The following is a 22071-nucleotide window of genomic DNA, read 5'->3' on the forward strand; positions in this document are numbered from 1 at the left end:
GGGAACTCCCTTTCTTTCTTTTTAAAAGTGTAGTCATATTGCATGCACGTTTTTCTTGAGATGTTCACTGGCAAACATGAATCTTACGTTTACTTAGTCTTTGGTTGGGGGGTCTCCCAGGATGAACATCCTGCTGCACTGAAAAGGATGCCATTTTTTTCTGTACAGTATGGTGGCTAAACACGTACTACTGTATTGCATAGTATTTTAGGCAATTTAAGAGAAATTAAGGGTAATTTTGATTTTATGCAGTTTTTTTCTGGATGTGATGACTTGGAAGATAACTTTCATGTAAGATGTGACTGGAGTTTGTAGCATTTAAAAAAATTTCCAGCTACATTAAGGATCAACCTGACTTATGTGACTGAGGCTTGGAATTGCATAGTGAGTTTATAACTGCAATTTAAGTGGGAAAACTGATTCCAAGTTTTGAATACCTGAATTGGAAACAAACTTTTGAAACACCTTCTGGAAGGAAAGGACTTGGTAAATAAATTCATGGTGGATGCCTGTGTTTAACTGTTATATTCCAAGCTCTTTGAATTAGTTTTTTTTAGAATGTTTTTGATGTTCAAAAGACAAAATATATTTTTCTCAGCACAGAAATGTTTTGTTTTCTTTCCTTTAGTGACTTACCTTCAAGGAAATTGGGCATTCGGAAAGTTGGGAGCTCCTAGGAACATGGCGAACCTTCTGAAAACAGTGGTGACTGGCTGTTCGTGTCCTTTCCGTAGCAGTTGGGGGTCCTGTAAGGTTCTACCTGGGAAGAAGGATTTTTTACGAACATTTCATACTCATCAGGCGCTGTGGTGTAAAGCCCCTGTAAAACCAGGTAAAGTCTCACTTCAAGCCATAGGAGCTAGTCAATCTCCTGATGATAAAAGAAGCCACTCAGTTTTACATCCTGGTGCTTGTGAGTGATCATTTTGAGTCAAAAGCCAAATGAGTGCTTTCCTATGTTTTCCATGTATGATAGTTCCTGATTGTCAATGCTTGCAGAGAAAAAAATATAACAGAGAAAAATGCTAAATCAGTTGAGTTGTACCCAGAAAACTATTGCTCAGAGTTACCATTTCTTCTAGCAATTCTTCCTCTTTCCTAGATGGTACTGGGGAATTGTACCATATATGGCTCAGCTGTGCTCAAGAATCAGGAACTAAATGTATTAATCTGCATTAATGTTTCTTGATCTAGTAAATGGCAACTTCATCTTAGTTGCTCAGGTCAGAAACCTTGGGGTCATCTCAGATCCTCGTCCCATTTATTTATTTATTTACTTATTTATTTTTGTCTTTTTAGGGCTATCCATACCCAGGGCACGTGAAAGTTCCCAGGCTAGGGATCCAAATGGAGCTGTAGCTACCAGCCTACACCACAGCCACAGCAACACTGGATCCAGGCCGCGTCTGCGACCTACACCACAGCTCATCCTTAACCCACTGAGCGAGGCCAGGGATAGAACTCGTGTCTTCATGGATACTAGTCAGGTTCATTACCACTGAGCTATGAGGGGAACTCCCTGTCCCTTTTATTTTTTGTAGTGTTTAGCTAGATCTAGAGGCTTGATCAGACTCAGGTTTGTTTTTTTTGGTCAAGCATACATCATAGGTGATTCTTTGTACTATGTGTTAGATTACATCAGGAAGGTAAATCATTGAGTTTAGATGTTCTCAGTGTGATCCATTAATTGTGAAGTTCCCATCAGATTTTCACGCATAGGCTGTAGTAGCCATTTGATTGGTGATCATTAACTAAACCCATGATTTTTGTCAAGGGTTTTGAAAGAGTGATATTCTATCATTTTATCTTCATTTATTAGCTAGAATTTTTCTATAAAGAAAAAGTTTCCCTTTATTACAGTCATCCTTTGGTATCCATGGGGGGTTGGTTTTAGGACCTCCCATTGATACCAAAACCTATGGATGTTGAAGTCCCTCATATAAAACGATGTAGTGTTTGCATATAACCTACGTAACCTTCCTGTATACTGTAAGTCATCTTTAGGTTACCCATAATACCCGGTACAATGTAAATGATATGTAAGTGTAGGGCAAATTCAAGTTTTGCTTTTTAGAACTTTCTGGATTTTTTTTTTTCTTTCTTTTTAGGGCTGTACCTGTGGCATGTGGACATTCCCAGGCTAGGGGTCAAATTGGAGTGACAGCTGCCAGCCAATGCCACAGCCACAGCAATGCAGGATCTGAGCCGCCTCTGTGACCTACACTACAGCTCACAGTGACGCAGTACCCAACCTACTGAGCGAGACCAGGGATCCTACCTGAAGCCTCATGGATACTAGGCAGATTTGTTTCTGGTGTGCCACAATGGGAATTCCTTGGAAATTAAAAAAATATATATTTTATTTATTTATTTTAATTATTTCCCCAATACAATTTTTTTTCCTAGTATATAGCATGGTGACCCAGTTGCACATACATGTATACATTCTATTTTCTCACGTTGTCTTCTCCATCACAAGTGTAGCATAGCTCCCAGTGCTACACAGCAGGATAAAAAAATATTTTTGATCTGCCGTTGGTTGAATCTGTGGATTCAGAAGGCCAACTGTTTCTCTAGTTATTCTGAGATTGTTCTAGAAAGGTAGGATAGATGTTTGATTCTTTTCCATTATTTACTAGTTTTGGTAATAATTAATAGGTTTTCTTATGTATTAGTTTTCTATTTCCGCTGTTACAGATGATCACAAACTTGCTGCCTTCACATAACACAGATTTATTGTCTTATGCTTCTTCTGGAGGCCGAAATCTGAAATGATTCTCACTAGGCTTACATCCAGGTGTTGGCTGGGCTGCATTCCTTCTAGAGGCTTTAGGGGAGAATGGGTTTCCTTGCCTTTTCCAGTTTCTGGAGACTGCCTGCATTCCTTGGCTCACAGTTTCTCTGTCTTCAAAGCCAGCATCACAGCATCTTAAGATTATTTTTTCACTCTGACTTTCCTGCCCCTTTTCTTCTACATTAAAGGACCTTTGTGATTATCTTGGGCCCATCCAGATAATCCAGGATATTCTCCCTGTTTCAGGGTCAGCTGATTAACAACCTTAATTCCTTCTGCTACTTTAATTCTTTTTTGCCATGTATTATAACATATTCACAGATTCTAAGAATTAGGACGTGAATATCTTTGGGAGATCATTATTCTGCCTACCATAAATTACTTCCTCCAAAGTTCGCCAGTGAAACTTTTAGAAAATATTTATTTGTCTTTTTTATTTTAGGGCCGCACTTGTGGCATATGGAAGTTCCCAGACGAGGGGTCGAATCAGAGCTGTAGCTGCTGGCCCACAGCAACTCGGGATCTGAGCTGCATCTGTGACCTACACCATAGCTCATGGCAATGCCAGATCCTTAACCCACTGAGCGAGGCCAGGGATCGAACCTGCATCCTCATGGATAGTAGTCGGGATACTGCTGAGCCACGGTGGGAACTCCCAGAAAAAATTTATATTTTTTGAGTATTATCATGAACTCATGAATTTTAACATCCTTAGATGTATTCTATTACATTGCAATTAATTATTATTCATTTTTTTTTTCTTTTTACCCCTGCACCTGTGGCATATGAAAGTTCCTGGGCTAGGGGTCAAATTGGAGTTGTAGCTGCCAGCCTGTGCCACAGCCACAGCAACACAGATCTGAGCCACAACTGTGACCTATGCTGCAGCTTGTGGCAACACTGGGTCCTTAACCCACTGGGTCCTTAACCCAGGGATCATGCCCTCATCCTCACAGGCACTATGTTGGGTTTTTAACCTGCCGAGCGGCAGTGGGAACTCCCTTATTATTCTTTTTGATCCTCAAATTATCTCATTTTTGGCCAGTGGAAGCCCTTTAGATTGGCTCCTAAATCCTTTTGATGAGACTTCATTTGCTTTGGTAGCTCCCTTGGATTATGTTGTGTAGGACCTAGATAATTTGAAGTTGTGAGATAAGTGAACTCCAGATAAATTTATGTGATTTAATTTTGCACATTAATCCAAAATATTTATCAGATTGTTATTTTCCTCTTTTAAGTAGAGAAGAAGATTCAGCATGTGTTTCCCTTTGTCTCACTATCAATTATTATTACTTAAATAGTGTGGGATCTAAGACTGTCCACATGTAGCTTAGTCTGAGTCTCTACTCTGTAGAAATAATTTGATTTACTTTTTTATTATGTATATTCAGAGTTAGATTGCTAGTGTGGATTTTCTAAACTCTAGTAAAACTTAGAAGCAAATCCTCTTTATTTAAAAAAATCCACTGTAAATCAACTATAGTGGAAAAATGAAAATTTTAAAAATATAAAATAAAATTATCAAACACACACAAATTTATTTATGCTCATATGTTCAGTAAAACTCATATGTTCAGTAAAACAACAGAAGAAGCTAGTGTGCTTTAGCTAAAGCTGGTCTGAACCATATATAAATAATTCAACTCTGTATTATACAGGTTCTTTTGGGCTGCAAGGGACAGAATCATATCAGGTTATGTTTTGTGCTGAGGGTTTCTTGAGAACAATGGGAACCAAGGAAACTCTTCATCTGTTTCTTGGAGAAGTGGGATGTTATTCTGGATTTCCTAGCGTGACACCTCTTTTCTCTCTCTCTGTCCACTGTTACTGTTTCTGCTCCCCTCCCTTTGGTTACCTCATGGCTGTGTTTACAAGGAGCTGCTGCACCATTTTACTCTCTTTGTCCTTTTCGGTGGGTCTCCTGTTCAAATTCTGCAAGAGGAAACCTGATTGGGTGGGGTAGTCATTGGCCAACAGTGTGTCCTCAGGCAGAGTTCTTGTCTAAGTTCATCTCAAGAGATGCTGGTATTCCTTATGTCTGGCCTGTAGGCTGTTATCTTTGACTCAGGTGCTGACTCCTGGTCTAATCAGTGTGGCCGTGAACGGGAGTCTTAGGATACAGTACTTGGAAATCTATGAGGAATTGCCTGTGGCCGCATTGAGAAAGGACTCTGGGTGTGGCAGGTTATCAAAGTGTCTAGTGTAGGGTTGTTTTCGAAATAGTTAATTACTTCTGTCTTCCTTAAAGGGCAAGGACAAGGAGACCATAAACCCTAGAGGGTTAGTTTGAAGAGTGGAATTTGAGTCTTGGGTGGTCTCTCAACCCATTTTTTTCCCTAAGAATAAAATAATATGCCTTGAGGAGAGCCATTTGGTTAAATAATGTGTTTAGGGTTGTCAGGAGAGTGGATATAAAACTTTCCCATCATCTATCAAAAAAAAAAAAAGGATAATATGAATCAGGAACATCATTTTGAACAACTTGCATATGTAGTGTATTTTGAACAGACTGCCCATTTCCATTTTCTTTCTTTCTTCTTTTTTTTTTTTTTGTCTTCTTTTGCCATTTCTTGGGCCACTCCCGCAGCATATGGAGGTTCCCAGGCTAGGGGTCGAATTGGAGCTGTGGCCACTGGCCTACACCACAGCCACAGCAACGCATATCCATTTTCTGAACTGTGTTGTTAAATCACTGACTTTTGGTGGTGTTTTCTTACCCCCAATCTTTTTTTTGTTGTCTTTGTTGTAGGAATTCCATATAAGCAACTGACTGTTGGGGTCCCCAAAGAGATTTTCCAAAATGAGAAACGAGTGGCGCTGTCTCCTGCTGGCGTTCAGGCCTTGGTCAAGCAGGGTTTTAATGTTGTTGTGGAATCGGGTGCTGGTGAAGCTTCCAAGTTCTCGGATGATCACTACAGAGCAGCAGGTGCCCAGATCCAAGGGGTGAAGGAAGTGCTGGCTTCTGATTTGGTGGTCAAAGTAATTATTCCTTTCCTCCTCCCATTTATGGCATGCTGACCTTTTGAAATCTTCTTGTAGAAAGATTAGTTTTTCTCGTCATCGCTTTTCATATTTTCAAACAATGACTTTTTCTTAAATGGTTGCGTGTTGTGAATATTCATGTTCCAGTAGTACTTTTATCAAGCAAGGTGACCTATATTTATTTAACCATGAGAAGAGAAGTGATTATCCTTTTTACATTGCTATGTGGAAATTTACTTCTTACTGGCTAGGGCAGATTTGCACTCTATCATTCGTATGTGTCCAAAATAACCCCAAGGGAGTATTTAATTGCTACTGGAATGGAAGGAAGGTATGGAGCTCTTCCTGTGATTGAATGTACCTTCTTCTGATACCTTGAAGAAACAGTGATGTCGCTGATATTAAGTGCGGTCTCTAGAGAGGGCGGAACTATTCTGACAAAAGCAATGTTGGGTCTAGTGGCAAGTAGCCTTACCTACTTTAATAAAAGGTCTTAAAATAATGTATAATAGAGACCTGTATGTTAAAGAATTTTACAAATAAAATATGGAGTAAAAAATCCTATAGAGAAGGGGAGGGAGACTGTATCAAGAGGGAAACATTGATAATTACTAGAGCCAAACATTAGGTTAAATCTTTTGTTTTTAATTACCCAATGAATTTTATTACATTGTAGTTGGAACATTAGCTTAAATCTTAAGCCTTCTATAACCAAGGCAAGTAGGGAAGAATGGATTAAATTAGCATGATTATCGGGTTAAAATATGCTTCTCAGTTTTTCAAGATAGACCAGCTTTTTTTTGGCATTAATTTCTAAGGGGAAATCAATCACTTTTTTTTTTAACATACAGTCCACTGAATAACTTCATAGGGTCATAAATGGTGGTTTTTTCCAGGAGGCACAAAACTTTTCTTAAAATAGAAAATTAATAATAAAATTTATGCCTTGGAGCTAAGTAATAATTTAGCTTGGGTTTTAAACTATTTAGATATAAGGATACTTGGTGATATAATCTGATATAATAAAAGAGCTTAGGGAAAATAGAAATAAGTATAATCCATTCTAATGTATGTTCTAGGGATCAAAACCTTTTGAGTTGTCCCACAAAAAAGGATTGGTAGGGTGCACATAGGTGTTAGAAATGCTCTAAGTTCCTTTTAGAGATGCACAATGTGTATGAGCATGTAAAGGGCACTGAGGGATCCTGTAATACAGAACCTGATATAACTTTATACTTGAACTAATAAACTACTTAACCTTGGGCCTCTTTTTTTGAGTCAAGCCTCTTAATAGCCTAAGGAACTAGTGATCCACAAAGCACCTGCAAGGAAACGCTCTTTTGGCTTAACTCCCTCAGATGCCAACAGTCTCAGCTGAGCATTTATTTGATAGGGGCCAGGTGAATTAATTCACAGTTGTCCTCTAATTTTCATTAAATCTATATTATAGATTCTCACTGAGGAAAAATAGACCTTGTCAGAGAGTCTTAATTAAAGTCCAGAACTTAAGATCTCATGCACTACCAGATCAACAACTGAAATGGGAGTAGCAGATAAAGGTGTCTCATAGGTAAATTGAGATGAAATGTTGCTAAATGAAAGTATTGACCCAGTGTTTGTGTTTCTGTTTCTTTTTAAAACATAAATCCCACAGCTGTTTTTTTTTTTTTTGTTTACCCTCCATGCTTACTGGCCTAAAAGCACTACTGCTGCAAAATGGGAGCTAATGAAATGATATACTTTAATTGAAGATTGAGTTTAAGTAAGGATATGAAACACATTTTAAAACACCTCTTTAAATGGAATTTTAAAAAATTTGGCTTGAAAAAGTGGACATTTGAAACTTCCAGGCATGTGGAATGTGTATTCATTGACTTGATACTAAACATACAAAATATACAGTAGGTTTTCGCTTAAACCCAGTTCAGCAAGGTTACTAATTTGAATTGTGTTCATCTATAAGTATTCTTCTGGAATTTTAAGGTGACATAAATCCATGCAGATGATCATAGAGCTTTTAGTTCTTAACTTCTCACCACTCCAATTGTTTGTGCTTGCCAAAATTAGCAAGAATTGAATCTTTGAATTCCCAATAAAAACTCCCTTTTTGTTTATTCTAATGTCTCTTAATTTTTTTTTTGTCTTTTTAGGGCCGCACTCACGGCATATGGAGGTTCCCAGGCTAGGGGTTGAATCAGAGCTGTAGCTGCCAGCCAACACCACAGCCACAGCTCCTCAGGATCTGAGCCATGTTTGCAACCTACACCACAGCTCATGGCAATGCCAGATGCTTAACTCAATGAGCAGGGCCAGGGATCGAGCCTGTGTCCTCATGGATGCCAGTCAGATTTATTTCTGCTGTGCCTCTACGGGAACTCCAATTTTACCAGGGTAATAGGTTTTGGGAGGACAGATTTGTTGTGGAAACTGCATATTTCTTTTACTGCTCTGCAGTTCATTGTCAAATCTGTCCTGACCCTACCTCCCTGTTTGTGTGCTCTTTACTCTGCCCCAGTCATAGGTTCACTCAGACGATAGGTTCCATAGGTCTTTGTGTGCCTTATTTTGTTGAGGAATTTAGTCAGAATTTTATTGCTGAGAGATCCTTTCTGAACTGTTGTTTCAATCATGGCATATTATTTTAATTGTCCTGTTTACTTAAAGGTATGATAAAGGCATTTACATTTTTAATCGGTGACTTGACTTTTTTCTCAGGTGCGAGCCCCTATGCTTAATCCAACATTAGGTGTTCATGAAGCTGACCTTTTAAAAACATCGGCAACCTTGATTAGTTTTATTTACCCAGCCCAAAATCCAGACTTGCTAAATAAACTTTCCAAAAGGAAAACTACAGTTCTGGCGATGGACCAAGTTCCAAGAGTCACAATTGCTCAGGGATATGATGCACTAAGCTCCATGGCCAACATTGCTGGGTAGGTTGATTCTTTTCCATTCCAGCTGAACAAAAAGCACAATGGTACTTGTTCATGTTCACTGTATCACTGTATCTCTTGCTGACAATGACTTTACTTGTGATAATTGTTGGAGAGCGCAGCCTTCTGAGAGTGCACTGTAAGACTCGTATTGTTTCACAGTCATTAGTGGGAAATGGCTCTTCACTTTGCATGCTATCGCACATGCCTTTTTAATCTTCATGGGCAGAAGGGAAGAAGTATTTCCTTCCACCAATGGAAATGACTTTATTTTAAATGCAGCGCACACATATTTTTCTAAATATTTGTTTTCATGAAGACCTGCATGTTATGTAAACCCTAGTATTAGTAATTTCTAATTATTCAAAAATCTAATATAGTAGACATATTTTGTAGTAGCTAACATTTTGAAGTCAGTAGCAAGGAGAGTGATAACAATTTAGAACAAATGATTTAAAATTCATACAGATCTAGTACTTCCTTTTTTTTTTTTTTTTTTTTTTTGTCTTTTTAGGGCCGTACCTGCAGCATAGGAAGTTCCCACGCTAGGGGTCCAGGATGAGCTGCAGCTGCCCACCTACACTACAGCCGCAGCAATGTGGGACCTCGAGTTGTGACCTACACTGAAGCTCAGGGTGATGCTGGATCCTTAACCCACTGAGCAAGGCCAGGGATTGAACCTTCATCCTTATGGATACTAGGCAGGTTCCTTAACTGCTGAGTCATGACGGGAACTCCCATGGTACTTTTTTTTAGACAGTTACAAAGAAGGAGAAAGGGCGCAATGTTGAATGTCTTATTTTAGTTTACTAATTATAAGGCCTCTGAGTCTATGCTAAGGAAGTAGTTCTGATTTCTGAATGCATAATGTCCCAAATTTTATTCTTTGGAATTATCTGTATTTTAATGGGAATATACTATTCCCATTATATTTCACATATATGTGTATATATGTGTATTTATGTATATATTAGATTGAAATTACTGTTTTTCCCTTAGTGTTATTGCAATATAGTTGACACAGAACATCATATAAGTTTAAGGTGTGAGTGATGATTTGATATATGCATATATTATGAAATTATTACTGCAATAAGTTTAGTTAACATAACTTGCTATAGGGTCAAAAATGGTTGGATATTAGAAGTTTCACATGATTCAATCTAATATATACGTATCGGTAGATTTAGCACTTTAATTATATTTGCATAGGTAATTTCATAACATCATGAATAGGGAAAATGCACTTGAGGAAGTGTCATCAGGTATCAAAACCGATATTGATAACGGAGGGCTAACTATGGTCAAGATGGCAGTAAACTTCATTTGCACTAAAGCATTCCCCATTTATTGCCTTGAGGGCTGTGTGGAGACTTCTAAGGCCCATTCAGCTTGAGGAATGTGGCCATGACTGTGTAGTGTGCCTGCCACAGGGCAGGGAAAGGAATAACTGTAAGTGCAGTATGTTGCTGCTTTTGCCTAGAGAGTGGGAAAGGTCTGGAAATCAGATGATGCTTATGAAATCAGCTCATGTAAGAAACTAGTTGAATTATATTTTAAGCATGGAAACCGTCAGTGACAATTTTTAATATGAATAAGGCACCAACAAGTGAAAATGTTAAAAAATAAAAACAGTGCATGAAAAATGACTAACCTGAATTATGCCTTTTATTGCCAACACATGAGCTGAAAGCTTTCTTAGGTTTCATATCTTAGAAGTAGCATATCAAACGTGCCACAGATTCTACTTTGGGTTCAGCTGTTCACTTTTAATGTAAATGAGATGCAGTAAGCAAAAATGACAAGTTAACACATTTTGTTCTTAGATAATATGGCAGGTAGTTTGAAGATTTTTTTTGTGATATGAATACTAAGAGACCAAATAAACTTTTGTCATACTTAGTTTATAGAAGAGTTATGTGATGTGATACTTAAAATTTTATACAGAAAAAGTACAATGTAAAGTTTTAAGGGTGCTATTGATTTTTGTCATGTGAAATGCACCTATGTGAAAGGTTATCCCAGCTCTAGATCAGTGGTTTCTAGCTGAGGAATCTTTTGAGCAAATGGAATATGAGGCAATATAAACAAATCCAATAAGGAATTCTCTTGTGGCGCAGCAGGTTAAGGATCTGGCGTTATCACTGCAGTGTCTTGGGTTGCTGCTATAGCTCGGGTTCAGTCCCTGGCTGGGAACTTCCACAAGCTTTGGTCTGGCCAAAGCAAAATAAAACCAATCCCAGAACAAATCCAGTAAGAGGAGAGTGGTCTTAGCTGAATGAGGGGTGGAAAGTTTTCCAGAAACATTCTCTCTCTCCTCTCTACCCAACCCACTATGGCCCCGGAGTTGGTTGACACTTGAACTTTTGGGGATTCAGGGATGCGCTTTAAAGAATCACTGTCTTATGCCCTGAGCTGATATGCCTAGTTTGAGATAAATAATCTAGTGTACTTACTTACACAATCATTATCTGTCTTACGCAACCACATTACCCATGAAGACGTGTTCCTTGGAGTTCATTGCTGTTCATTCTGAGCCATTTTGCTCTCATCAAAAACCCACTTTTATCACTTTTTCCCACTATCAACATTTTCCTGTGCAATTAGTCCTGCTTTTGTGAATTTTTTTTAAGATAGCAACTGAATCTTTTAAAATGCTAATTCCAAAATTAATTCCTTGCAGTGGCCTTTGAAAATTTCTGTCACTTTGCTCTTTGAAAATTTCTATCACTTGAAATCAGAAGTAAGACTAACAAATAATATATCTAAAAATACTGTTTTCTTGCTTTAATATGATTTAAAGTAACAGAGGTTACTATTACATGCTTTTGCATTAATTACTATTGTTATTATTATTTTTTGCTTTTTAGGAATGCATCCATGGCATATGGAAATTCCCAGGCTAGAGGTTAAATTAGAGCTACAGCTCCTGGCCTATGCCACAGCCACAGCAATGCAGGAGCCGAGCTGCATCTGTGACCTACCCCACAGCTCACAGCAATGCTGGATCCTTAACCTACTGAGAGAGTCCAGGGATCAAACCCACATCTTCATGGATCCTAGTCAGGTTTGTTACCACTGAGCCACAATGGGAACTCCCGCTTTTGCATTAATTACTGTATCAAGTATTATGTTACAAAAAAATAACCAGGGAAAGGTTTTTTTGTCAGCTAGCAAGTGGATCTTCATTATAATATTCACATTATGATATTAATTTTTTAATTATAATATTAGAGTATGTACTACTGAGTGTGCAAAAGTGCCTTTAAAGTATAAAATAATATGAAAACGAAATTAATGTAATAGGTAATTAAGTTAGTGTAATAAAAAATCCTATTAAACAAAAGATGGTGTATATTAACTAGTTTTTGATGCATAGAGTTTTGTTTTTGTTTTCTTTTTCAGACTGCACTTGTGGCATATAGAAGTTCCCAGGCTAGGGCTTGAATTGGAGCTGTAGCTGCTGGCCTATGCTACAGCCACAGCAGTGCCAGATCTGAGCTGCATCTGTGACCTATGCCACAGCTTGTGGCAAGCATGGTTCCTTAACCCACTGAGTGAGGCCAGAGATTGAACCTGCATCCTCATGGATGCTAATTGGGTTCTTAACCCAGTGAGCAACAGTAGGAGCTCCACATAGATTGTTTCTTTAGCTAAAAACATGTTTGATAGATTTTATAAGTGCTTTACGTATATTATCTCATTTAGCCCTCATAACAACACTAAGAGACTGTGTTTGTCCCCATTTTAGAGATGAGGAAACAAAGGACTAGAGAATTAAAGAAATTTGCCCAGGGTTACAACACTAGTGTGGTAGAACTTGGACTCAAACTGAGGTCATTGTCTCAAAAATCCCATGGTTTCAACCATTGGAGATCAAGGGAGGTTTTTTTTGTTGTGGGAGGCTGGAATTTTATTATGCACAAGCATATAGCCAATTTGATTTTTGAAATTTTAATGATTTCACCCCTACTATATAAATAGTACACAGTCATCAAGAAAATTGGGACAATAAAGTAAAACAAAAATTTGAAGTATTTGAAGTCCCAGTTGTCAAAGAAAACCAGTGTTACTATTTTCTCATTCCTTAGTTTCTTTTTTTATCCCAGCTGACCTTCTGCAAAGCTCATTGTGAAGAAGTCAGGGAGCATCATGGATAAGAGTGTGTCTCTGTAGACAGGACTCCAGGGTTAGACATCTGGCTCTGCCATTTATTAGCTGAGGGACCTTGGTCAAATGTCTTCATCTCTCTATGTCCCAATTTCCTCACCTATAAGACAAAGATAATAGTTATTTATAGGATTGTTGTGAAGATTGGAGGAGTAGGTATATCTCTAGCACCTAGGACTGTTTTTAACAGATAGGAGTTGCTATATAAATGTAAGCTATGATTTTTTTTTTTTTTTTTGGTCTTTTGTCTTTTCAGGGCCACATCCACGGCATATGGAGGTTCCCAGGCTAGGGGTTGAGTCAGAGCTACAGCTGCTGGCCTACACCACAGCTCACGGCAATGCCGGGTCCTTAACCCACTGAGCAAAGCCAGGGATTGAACTTGCAACCTCATGGTTCCTAGTCGGATTTGTTTCTGCTGTGCCACGACAGGAACTCCTAAGTTGTTATTCTTTAATACTTGCAATATTTCAACCTACGTTCTTTCACTTTATAGAATTATTTATCCATTTATTTGTCTTTTTTTTTTTAAGTTATAAGGCTGTTGTACTAGCAGCAAACCATTTTGGACGGTTTTTTACTGGTCAGATCACAGCTGCTGGAAAAGTTCCTCCTGCTAAGGTAGGTAAAACTTGTAATGTTTCTGCATACTATGAATTAATTAAAGTCAGGGGTGTATAGTTTTATTAATTTCATCATGAAAGTTAGATTTATAAGAAAGTTGAAAAGATGAGAACAGACTCCGAAAGTCAGTATTCACCATTGTATTTCTGAATACAGAGCAGACGCCAGTTTATAGAATACAGCTGATCATGTTACAAACAAACCAAACAGCAATATAAATGTTATTCTTAGCAAAACAGTCATATATGACATTTCTCTAAAAACCAACATAGTTCCAAATTCAACAGCAAGAAAGAAAAAAAAAAATCACCAGCATTTGCTATTTTAGAGCTCAAGACATTGTTTTCCACAGAATTTCATGTTTCTACAGTTTGATTCTCTGTTTTGAAGCATTAATTGGGGTGGTGGTGGTGTGTCTGTGTGTGTTGGGGGAGAACCCAGGATAGAAAACTACTGGGGAGTAGTTCATTTCTCTAGTCAGACAAGTAAGTGAAGAGGTAGCTATTCTGAGAACTTCTCAAATAGGGAATAGGATCCGGCTCTACTGAGAGATGGGGAAGTAGCAGGAGCTTCTTTGTGAGCCTGAACATAGCAGCAGGAACACTTCTCTAGGGAAGTCAGGACCAGGGTGTCAGTGCAGCTTGACAGTGGCTCTTTTCTGATGCTAGAACCTTAAAAGTATCTTGTTGCATCACATGGCAGTCCCATACAGCATCCAGTCACTGCTGCTGAGTCTTTTCATTCTGTGGTAATGTTTTTCTCCCACCTGTGTGTAAAAGCCATCTTCAACATTCTGTCTGATCTTGGCTAAGGTTTCAGTGAATGGAATTGTATAACTCTTGGCCAGTTCATGAGCTCGTTTTGTGTCAACTGCCTTTGCTGGCAAATCACACTTGTTTCCTATTTCCCACTAGCACTGTAAGTACGTCATATGAGTCATTTTTTTTCCCCTCTTTTTTTGGCTGTGCCTGTGGTGTGTGTGGATGTTCTTGGGCCAAGATCCAACCTGTGCCACAGCTGTAACCAGAGCCATGGCAGTAACAACACTGGATCTTTAGCCCACTGAGCCACCAGGGAACTCCATCTGAGTCTTTTATGTGCTAAATCTCTCCCCTGTAGGGGTTAATATGTGCAAATGATTTGCCTTTATTGATTGCAAATACTCAAGGCAAGCCTTCATCTGTCCTCATGTATTGGTCTCTCTTGGCACTGTGCTCCTCTTGTCCAGCTGTATCTGGTATGTCCAGCAGACAGGCTTCACCACGTATAACCATCTGTTTTGGGTAAGATTCTCTGTGGTGGGATCATATTTATCTACAAAGTGGTTCTGGATCAGTGGGATTGTCATTGTGCTTTTCCCACCACCAGTTTGTGCTCAGTCATTTCATACCAACAAGAACCTCAAGCTCCCTACCTCCGCTTGGGACAGGTTACAACCACAACTGGGAAAAATGAGACCCTGGAACCACCTCCTATATAATGGAGTCTCAAAGCTGCTTAAGATTATTTGAAACAATGAATTTTTTTTTTTTTTTTGTCTTTTTGCTATTTCTGTGGGCCGCTCCCGCGGCATATGGAGGTTCCCAGGCTAGGGGTCGAATTGGAGCTGTAGCCACTGGCCTACGCCAGAGCCACTGCAACGCGGAATCCGAGCCAGCCACGTCTGCAACCTACACCACAGCTCATGGCAACACCGGATCGTTAACCCACTGAGCAAGGGCAGGGACCGAACCCGTACCTCATGGTTCCTAGTCGGATTCGTTAACCACTGCGCCACGACGGGAACTCCTGAAACAATGAATTTTGACATTTCTGGGAGTTCTAGTTTTTTTTTTTTTTTTTTTTTTTTTCTGTTTTGCACTTACTAACTTGAATTCTTAAAGGAATTTTAGATGACTTTTTTTTTTAATGGCTGTGCCTGCAGCATATGGAAGTTCCTGGGCCAGGAATTGAATCCGAGCCACAGCTGCTGCAATGCTGGATCCTTTAGCCCACTGTACTGGGCAGGGGATTGAACCCACACCTCTGCAGTGACCCTAGCTGCTGGAGTAGGATTCTTAACCCATTGGGCCATAATGGGAACTCCATTTATTACTAATTTTAAAAAAAGTTTCATGATACCATTTAGCAAATTCTCAACTTCCCAATTACTATGACATTTTGGCTCAGGAAAGACTTGGTTTTCTCACTTTTTTGCCAAATTTTGAGTCCAGAGGACAGAAAATAGTAGAGGATGTAGTCAGGGTATTAGGCAGGGGGAAAGGGTGCATTTTCTTTAATGTAGATTGAGAATAGAGAGGACCAGTTGGTGAGAGGTGGGGAGGACTAAGTGAAATAGGGAACGTTGTGGCCCTTCAAAGCCACGTACCCTAAATGACAACATAAACACTTGGACAAGGTATAGGAAACATGGACCTTAAATGCTGTCATCTGTCTGCAGAGCGTATTCATAGGGTATGGGTTTACTTGGTACTTCCTGCTCTTAAGTATTTTGTTGTATCAATCCAGAGCTCTCACACAAAATAAATCTCCTAGAAAAAAGGAAAAAAAGGTAATAGCAGCTTTGAGAATTCTAATTATGTATTGTTTTAAAAAACAGGCCAGGTGAAGACAATAGCAAGTGGTTCCAGGGAGGCCAGAATACTTACCAAGAAAGAATGCCCAAGCAGCACAGGGTGAGATGGATAAAGTGGTTACGTTGTGACTTCTTTCTCAGGACCATAGTGGCCAGAGGTTGGCTGCTGTTCTTAAATTGGATGAATGTTTTAAAGTACAAATCCACTATTCAGATTTGGTTAGACTCTTTCTGGAAGTATATGGAAGTTGAAAGGAAAGCTGTGAATTTAAGGGATTAACAAGTGATACAGAAGAGGCATCAAGGAAGGGGGATGAGCCTTTAAAAGGTGCGACAGTGACTTGACTGAGAATTTAAATTGCAGCTTAAGGGACTTTAGTTCCATGTCAGAAACACTTTCCTGATACTGAAGAATTACAGTAGATGGATTTATCAAGGTAGATTGCATAATATTTTATTTGGGTTTCCTTTAAACATGGAGAGTTCTTATTTGTCTAGAATGAGCTGAAACCAATCAGTTGATGGCTTATGACATTCCAGGCACTGTTCTAGGAGCTGGGGATATGGCATGAACAAGGCAAACAAAATCCCTGCAATGCGAAACTTATTTTCTAGTCATAGTCTATTTAGTTTTAGATATAAGAGAAATGAATAGAGTGATACGGTGGTGAGTAATGGGAGCAAGCAACTATGGTTAGGGTGGTAGGGAAGGTGCTTTTGACATTTGAATTGGGATCTAAAGGATGGGAAGAAAGAAAGCAGGGGTTCAGTATTCTAGGCTATTCCAAGGGAATAGCACTTATAAAGGCCCTGGGATGGGAAAGAGTTCAGTGTGTTCTAGAATAGAGAATAGATAAGGCCCCTGGTCTTGGAGTGTGGTGAGCAAGGTGTAGAGAGTGATCTGAGGTATTGGACAGGGAGGTTGGGGTGGATGGAGTGGGGCCTCCCTTATAGGTCATGTTAGAGAGTTCACGTTATCTTGCAGATGAAGAGATAATCTGATTTAGGACTGTTTTGGAAGACCTCTACTCTTTTTTTTCTTTTTGTCTTTTCTAGGGCCGCACCCACGGCACATGGAGGTTCCCAGGCTAAGGGTCTAATTGGAGCTGTAGCTGCCAGCTTACGCCTGAGCCACAGCAATGCAGAATCTGAGCTGTGTCTGCAACTTACACCATAGCTCACCACAACACCAGATCCTTAACCCACTGAGTGAGGCCAGGGATCGAACTTACAACCTCATGGTTCCTAGTCAGATTCGTTAACCACTGAGCTGCAAAAGGAACTCCCTGGAAGACCTCCACTCTTGCTCCTGTGTCTTTCCTTGACTTTCACATAGAACACTTCTTTTTTTGGCTGCAATTCATGGCATGTGGAAGTTCCCAGGTCAGGAATCAAACCCTCACCATAGCAGCAACCTGAGCTGCTGCAGTGACAATGCTGGATCCTTAACCCACTGCACCACAAAAGAATTCCTAGAACACTTCACTTCTGATTCTTCCGGTCACTAAATGTGTGGGGGTGTCCCTCACATCAGGTAGTTCTGTGACACCAGCAGACTGCTGTAAAATTTAACAATTCTTTTTTTTTTTTGCTTTCTAGGGCCACACCTGGGGCATATGGAGGTTCCCAGGCCTAGGAGTCGAATCAGAGCTGTAGCCGCTGGCCTACATCATGGCCACAGCAATGTGGGATCCGAGCCGAGTCTTTGACCTGTACCACAGCACAGCAACTCTGGATACTGAACCCACTGAGTGAAGCCAGGGATTGAACCCACACCCTCAGGGATGCTTGTCGGGTTTATTAACCACTGAACCACGAAGGGAACTCCCTAATTTAAAAATTTCAACACTACCTGGAGATGGCGTCAGATCTCACAGGTTAAGGGTCCAGTCCCATAGGACTGCCCCCCCACCTTCAGATGCCAATCACAAGTCTAGGTTGTCACCTGTGTTTCTGACTGACTGGCTGTAAATCAGAGGTTCCCACTTACCCCCTCCTTGCATTGGATCAATTTGCTGCTCATAGAACTCAGAAAAACTGTCTCCCTGTTTGTTATGAAAGGCTGTGATAAAGGAAGTAGAGGAACATCCTGTTGGGAGGGATGAGTAGGGCAGGGTATGTGGGAAGGGGTGTGGAGCTTCTGTGCCCTTTGGGCGCATGACTCCGGGAAGCTCTTCAAACCCTGTACTTCTGGGATTTTTATGGAGGCTTTATAGCATAGGTGTGATTGATCATTAACTCCATTTCCAGCCTCTCTTCCCTCTTTGGAGAATGGATCCTGTCTTTTAAATAATAGCGTTTTTTGTTATTTCTTGATTCGGGATAGCTTGGCTCAGTCCTGTGATTTTTTTACTTATTTTAATTTCATTTATTTATTTTTTTTAAAGTGGTGGTGGGCTTCGGTGTGTAGACTGGGAATGGAGCCCAGAGCCAGCTTGTTCCCCCTGGTCTTTCTTTGCCCCCTTTCCTGTAGATGCCCCCTCTTCCCCTCCAAACAGACCGTCTTCATTAAGATCAATTTGCAGGGTCTCTGAGACAGCCTAGGGGTTGCTGGAGCACAGTTAGACTAGCCTAGTCCTAAAGAGGCAGAAGAAGATGTGGGCATGCTGGGTGGGTGAGAATTTATAAACTTCACTGTTTCTATGGGTGACTTTTTTTTTTCAGTAGCAACAAGGACTTGCCTTCAGTTGACTGGGAAGTATAATAGGACTTTTCTCTAGAAAGTCTTTTCCGGGTCGGAGACAACATTGTTCTTATTTGTTTCTTAGAAGGCCGGGATATTCTTGTTTCTGAGGAATTCTTTGACTTTCTTGGCTGGAATTCTTCCATGGTTAGGAAGATTAGTTACATTGCTTTCGATTTCAGGTGCAGTTAGTTCAAAATGTATCAAAATTAGGTGGTTGGTCATCTGCTGTTCCTTTGAATTCAAAATAGGAGTTGGCGTAGTTTCACCAAAGTTGTATCCATCTTTGAAACTTGTTTTCTATGTTCTTCGCAAAATATTAAAATCTTAAAATTTGAAAGGGAAGAGGGAGCTAGAATGCTACACTGGGGATTTTAGTAGAAGTAGCTTTGATACAGTGGGAAAGAATCTGTTAAATTTTTTTTTTTTTTTTTGCGGTGCCCACAGCATGTGGAACTTCCCAGGCCGGGGGATCCAATCCACACCACAGCAGTGACCTGAGCCACTGCATTGACAATGCTCGGTCCTTAACCTACTGAACCACAGGGGAATTCCAAACCTGTCAATCTTTAATATATGTAACAGTGAGCTGGTTGTGCTGTATATAGCTTTTACACTAATGTGCTGATGGTCACGCTGTTTTTAGTGAAAGCTGTTGGCTGTAGCCAGCAACTTAAATTTCTTTTTCTTTTTCTTTTTTTTTTTTTTTTTTAAACAGTGGAGGTTCGGTTAAAGAGGAGACTACCCACTCAGTACATATATTGAGGACTGATCACCACTAGGAGCACCACATGGTGTGATAATAAATGCTAACTGCCTACCAGGCCCTGAGAATTATTAGCTGATGACTGTAGGTAATCAGGCAATCATAACTTTATTTAAAACATTCCAGTTCTGCCTTGTTTTCTAGATTCTGATAGTTGGTGGAGGTGTCGCTGGGCTCGCTTCTGCAGGTGCAGCAAAGTCAATGGGTGCGATTGTTCGGGGATTTGACACAAGGTGAGTGCTTTACTAGTGATGGCTGTTAAGGTAAAAACGTTTTGTTTCAGGTGGATGTTATATTTTCCTTAGGCTTTATATATTGAGGCAGCACACTGAAACTGCTCTATAAGCTCTTTTCCACTGAAAAGTTGTTTCCACTTTTTCAAGGTTAACTTCAAAGTGAAAATGTGTTATTTAGTGGGAGAAAAAAATTTAAGGATGTGGACCAAGTACAGCAGAAATAATTAAAAAAGAATTGCAAACGAGCAACTCATACTTAGTCTTGTATTTTCATGTAGGTTAGCAGTGGCAGCAGAGTTATTTCTATATGGACTTTCTAGCATGTTGCTCTACTGTTTTATTTCTGTTCAGAATGTGTCCATGCACTAGGTAGGGCTTGAACAAAGATGTTGGTGAGTGTGAAGAAAGGGAGATGCCTTAGAGAGCTGGCTAGGGGGGTGGTGAGGGGGCTTGCTATGCACTGAATGGATGGAAGCAGATTAAGCTTGAAACACTCTGATCAGAGTCATCAAAAGAAAATGTCCACTTTTGAATATATACAAAATGTGTCTGTAAATGATGATCTCGAGGCCTGTATTAAGGGTCTACAATAACCGCCACTTTCCCTTTGATAATCCCCAGGGCTGCAGCTTTGGAGCAGTTCAAGTCTCTGGGTGCTGAGCCCTTAGAGGTAGACCTGAAGGAGTCTGGCGAGGGACAGGGAGGATATGCAAAGGAGATGTCTAAAGAGTTCATTGAGGCCGAAATGAAACTCTTTGCCCAGCAGTGCAAGGAGGTGGACATCCTTATCAGCACGGCCCTTATTCCAGGTGTGTCATTATATCAGTGGTTATCGGTAAAGCACTTTTCCTAACTGTGTTTTAAAATGAGAGTGAATAAGTGTTCAGCATTTCATTTCTTTAAGGTTTTTTTACTTTCTAGAAAAGGAAAACACACTTGAAAGGCAGACAAGACAAAAATCACTGCAGCCCCTGGAGAAAAACAGTCATTAATAATTTGGTGTGTTTTCTTCTAGTCTTTTTTTCTGTGTATTTTTATCTGTGTTCCTCCTAGATCATAAATTCTGTGTGCTATATTACATTTGTAAGCAATTCCCTCTGTTTACACCCTCAGTAACTTTGTTTTTAATTGATTTCTACTCTGTTATTAAGATGCTACATTCTTATTGCAGAAAATTCAAACAGGGCTGAGAAATATGAAGAAGTACTCATCTGAAGTTCTGCTGGAGATGCCTGTTATTAACATTTTGATGATCATTTTTCTCTCATGAGAGAGAGAAGGGGACCTTGTGTGTGTGTGTATATATGTATTTATGGAATTTCCAGGATATATTTTTTACAAAGTATATGATACTTTGTCACTTTCTGTTTTTCTTTTTTTTTTTTTTTTTCCTTTGGCTGTGCCTGAGGCATATGGAACCCTGGACAGGGATCAAACCCGTACCACAGCAGCGACCCAAACTGCTGCAGTGACAACACTGGATCCTTAACCCACTGCACCACAAGGGAACTCCTATTTTGTCACTTTCTAATTATTTTCTTTGGCAAGTGGGTCTTTTCAACCAAATCATGAGCTCTTTGATGGCAGAAATTTACTTTTTATCCTTTGCAACATCCTCTTCAAAAGAACACTTTTGGAGTTCCCGTCGTGGCTCAGTGGTTAACAAATCCGACTAGGAACCATGAGGTTGTGTGTTCGATCCCTGGCCTTGCTCAGTGGGTTAAGGATCCGGCGTTGCCATGAGCTGTGGTGTAGGTTGCAGATGTGGCTCGGATCCCGAGTTGCTGTTGCTGTGGCATAGGCTGGTGGCTACAGCTCCGATTCGACCCCAGCCAGGGAACCTCCATATGCCATGGGAGCGGCCCAAGAAATGGGAAAAAGACCAAAAAAAAAAAGATTACTTTTTACTTGAGAGATGATTGATGTTAAACCTGGCAGCATTATTAATCAGTAAATAGGAGCTTAATCTAGTAAGATTTGGGAATGAAGAAACTCTCCACCTCTTATCTTGTCCTTTCCTTCTGTTATTGACTAATGAATGCCATGCTGACTCTGATTTTTTTTTTTTTTTTTTCGTTTTCTAAAATAAAGTGGGCCAGATAATGAGAGCTCACAGGGTTCAGGTTACTTGTGTTTGCTCCTTCTAAAGGAGCCTTGCTTTTTCTAGAGAACTGTGGAAAATTAGAAGTTGCTTTGTCATGAAGTTACGGGAAAGAAGTTCTCTTTTGCCTCCCTGCCTGAAATCTGGCTAATATCCACCCAAAGGAAGGAAGTCGATTGGCATCACATCTATGAGCTTGTGGGGGAA

The 22071-nt window shown here is 39.8% G+C and overlaps 1 protein-coding gene and 1 pseudogene across 7 annotated transcripts in view; one reads left to right on the forward strand and one right to left on the reverse strand.

Moving 5' to 3' along the window:
* Positions 1 to 22071, forward strand: part of NNT (nicotinamide nucleotide transhydrogenase) — a 91727-nt gene that overhangs the window by 4524 nt on the left and 65132 nt on the right. For all 7 annotated transcript variants that reach the window (XM_021076997.2, XM_021076998.2, XM_021076996.2 and 4 more), the window contains exons 2-7: positions 629 to 832; positions 5544 to 5773; positions 8492 to 8709; positions 13413 to 13500; positions 19672 to 19760; positions 20385 to 20572. In XM_021076997.2, coding sequence (XP_020932656.2) covers positions 682 to 832; positions 5544 to 5773; positions 8492 to 8709; positions 13413 to 13500; positions 19672 to 19760; positions 20385 to 20572 — 964 coding nt within the window. In that variant the 5' untranslated portion in view covers positions 629 to 681. The remainder of the gene's footprint in view (positions 1 to 628; positions 833 to 5543; positions 5774 to 8491; positions 8710 to 13412; positions 13501 to 19671; positions 19761 to 20384; positions 20573 to 22071) is intronic.
* On the reverse strand, positions 13980 to 14973 carry LOC733587 (NRAS proto-oncogene, GTPase pseudogene; annotated as a pseudogene).

Source organism: Sus scrofa, chromosome 16 (genome assembly GCF_054392235.1).
Source record: "Sus scrofa isolate SSC_HxYL_T2T_F1_AM1 chromosome 16, Sscrofa_HxYL_maternal_Yorkshire_Landrace_v2.0, whole genome shotgun sequence".
Taxonomy (NCBI): Eukaryota; Metazoa; Chordata; class Mammalia; order Artiodactyla; family Suidae; genus Sus; species Sus scrofa.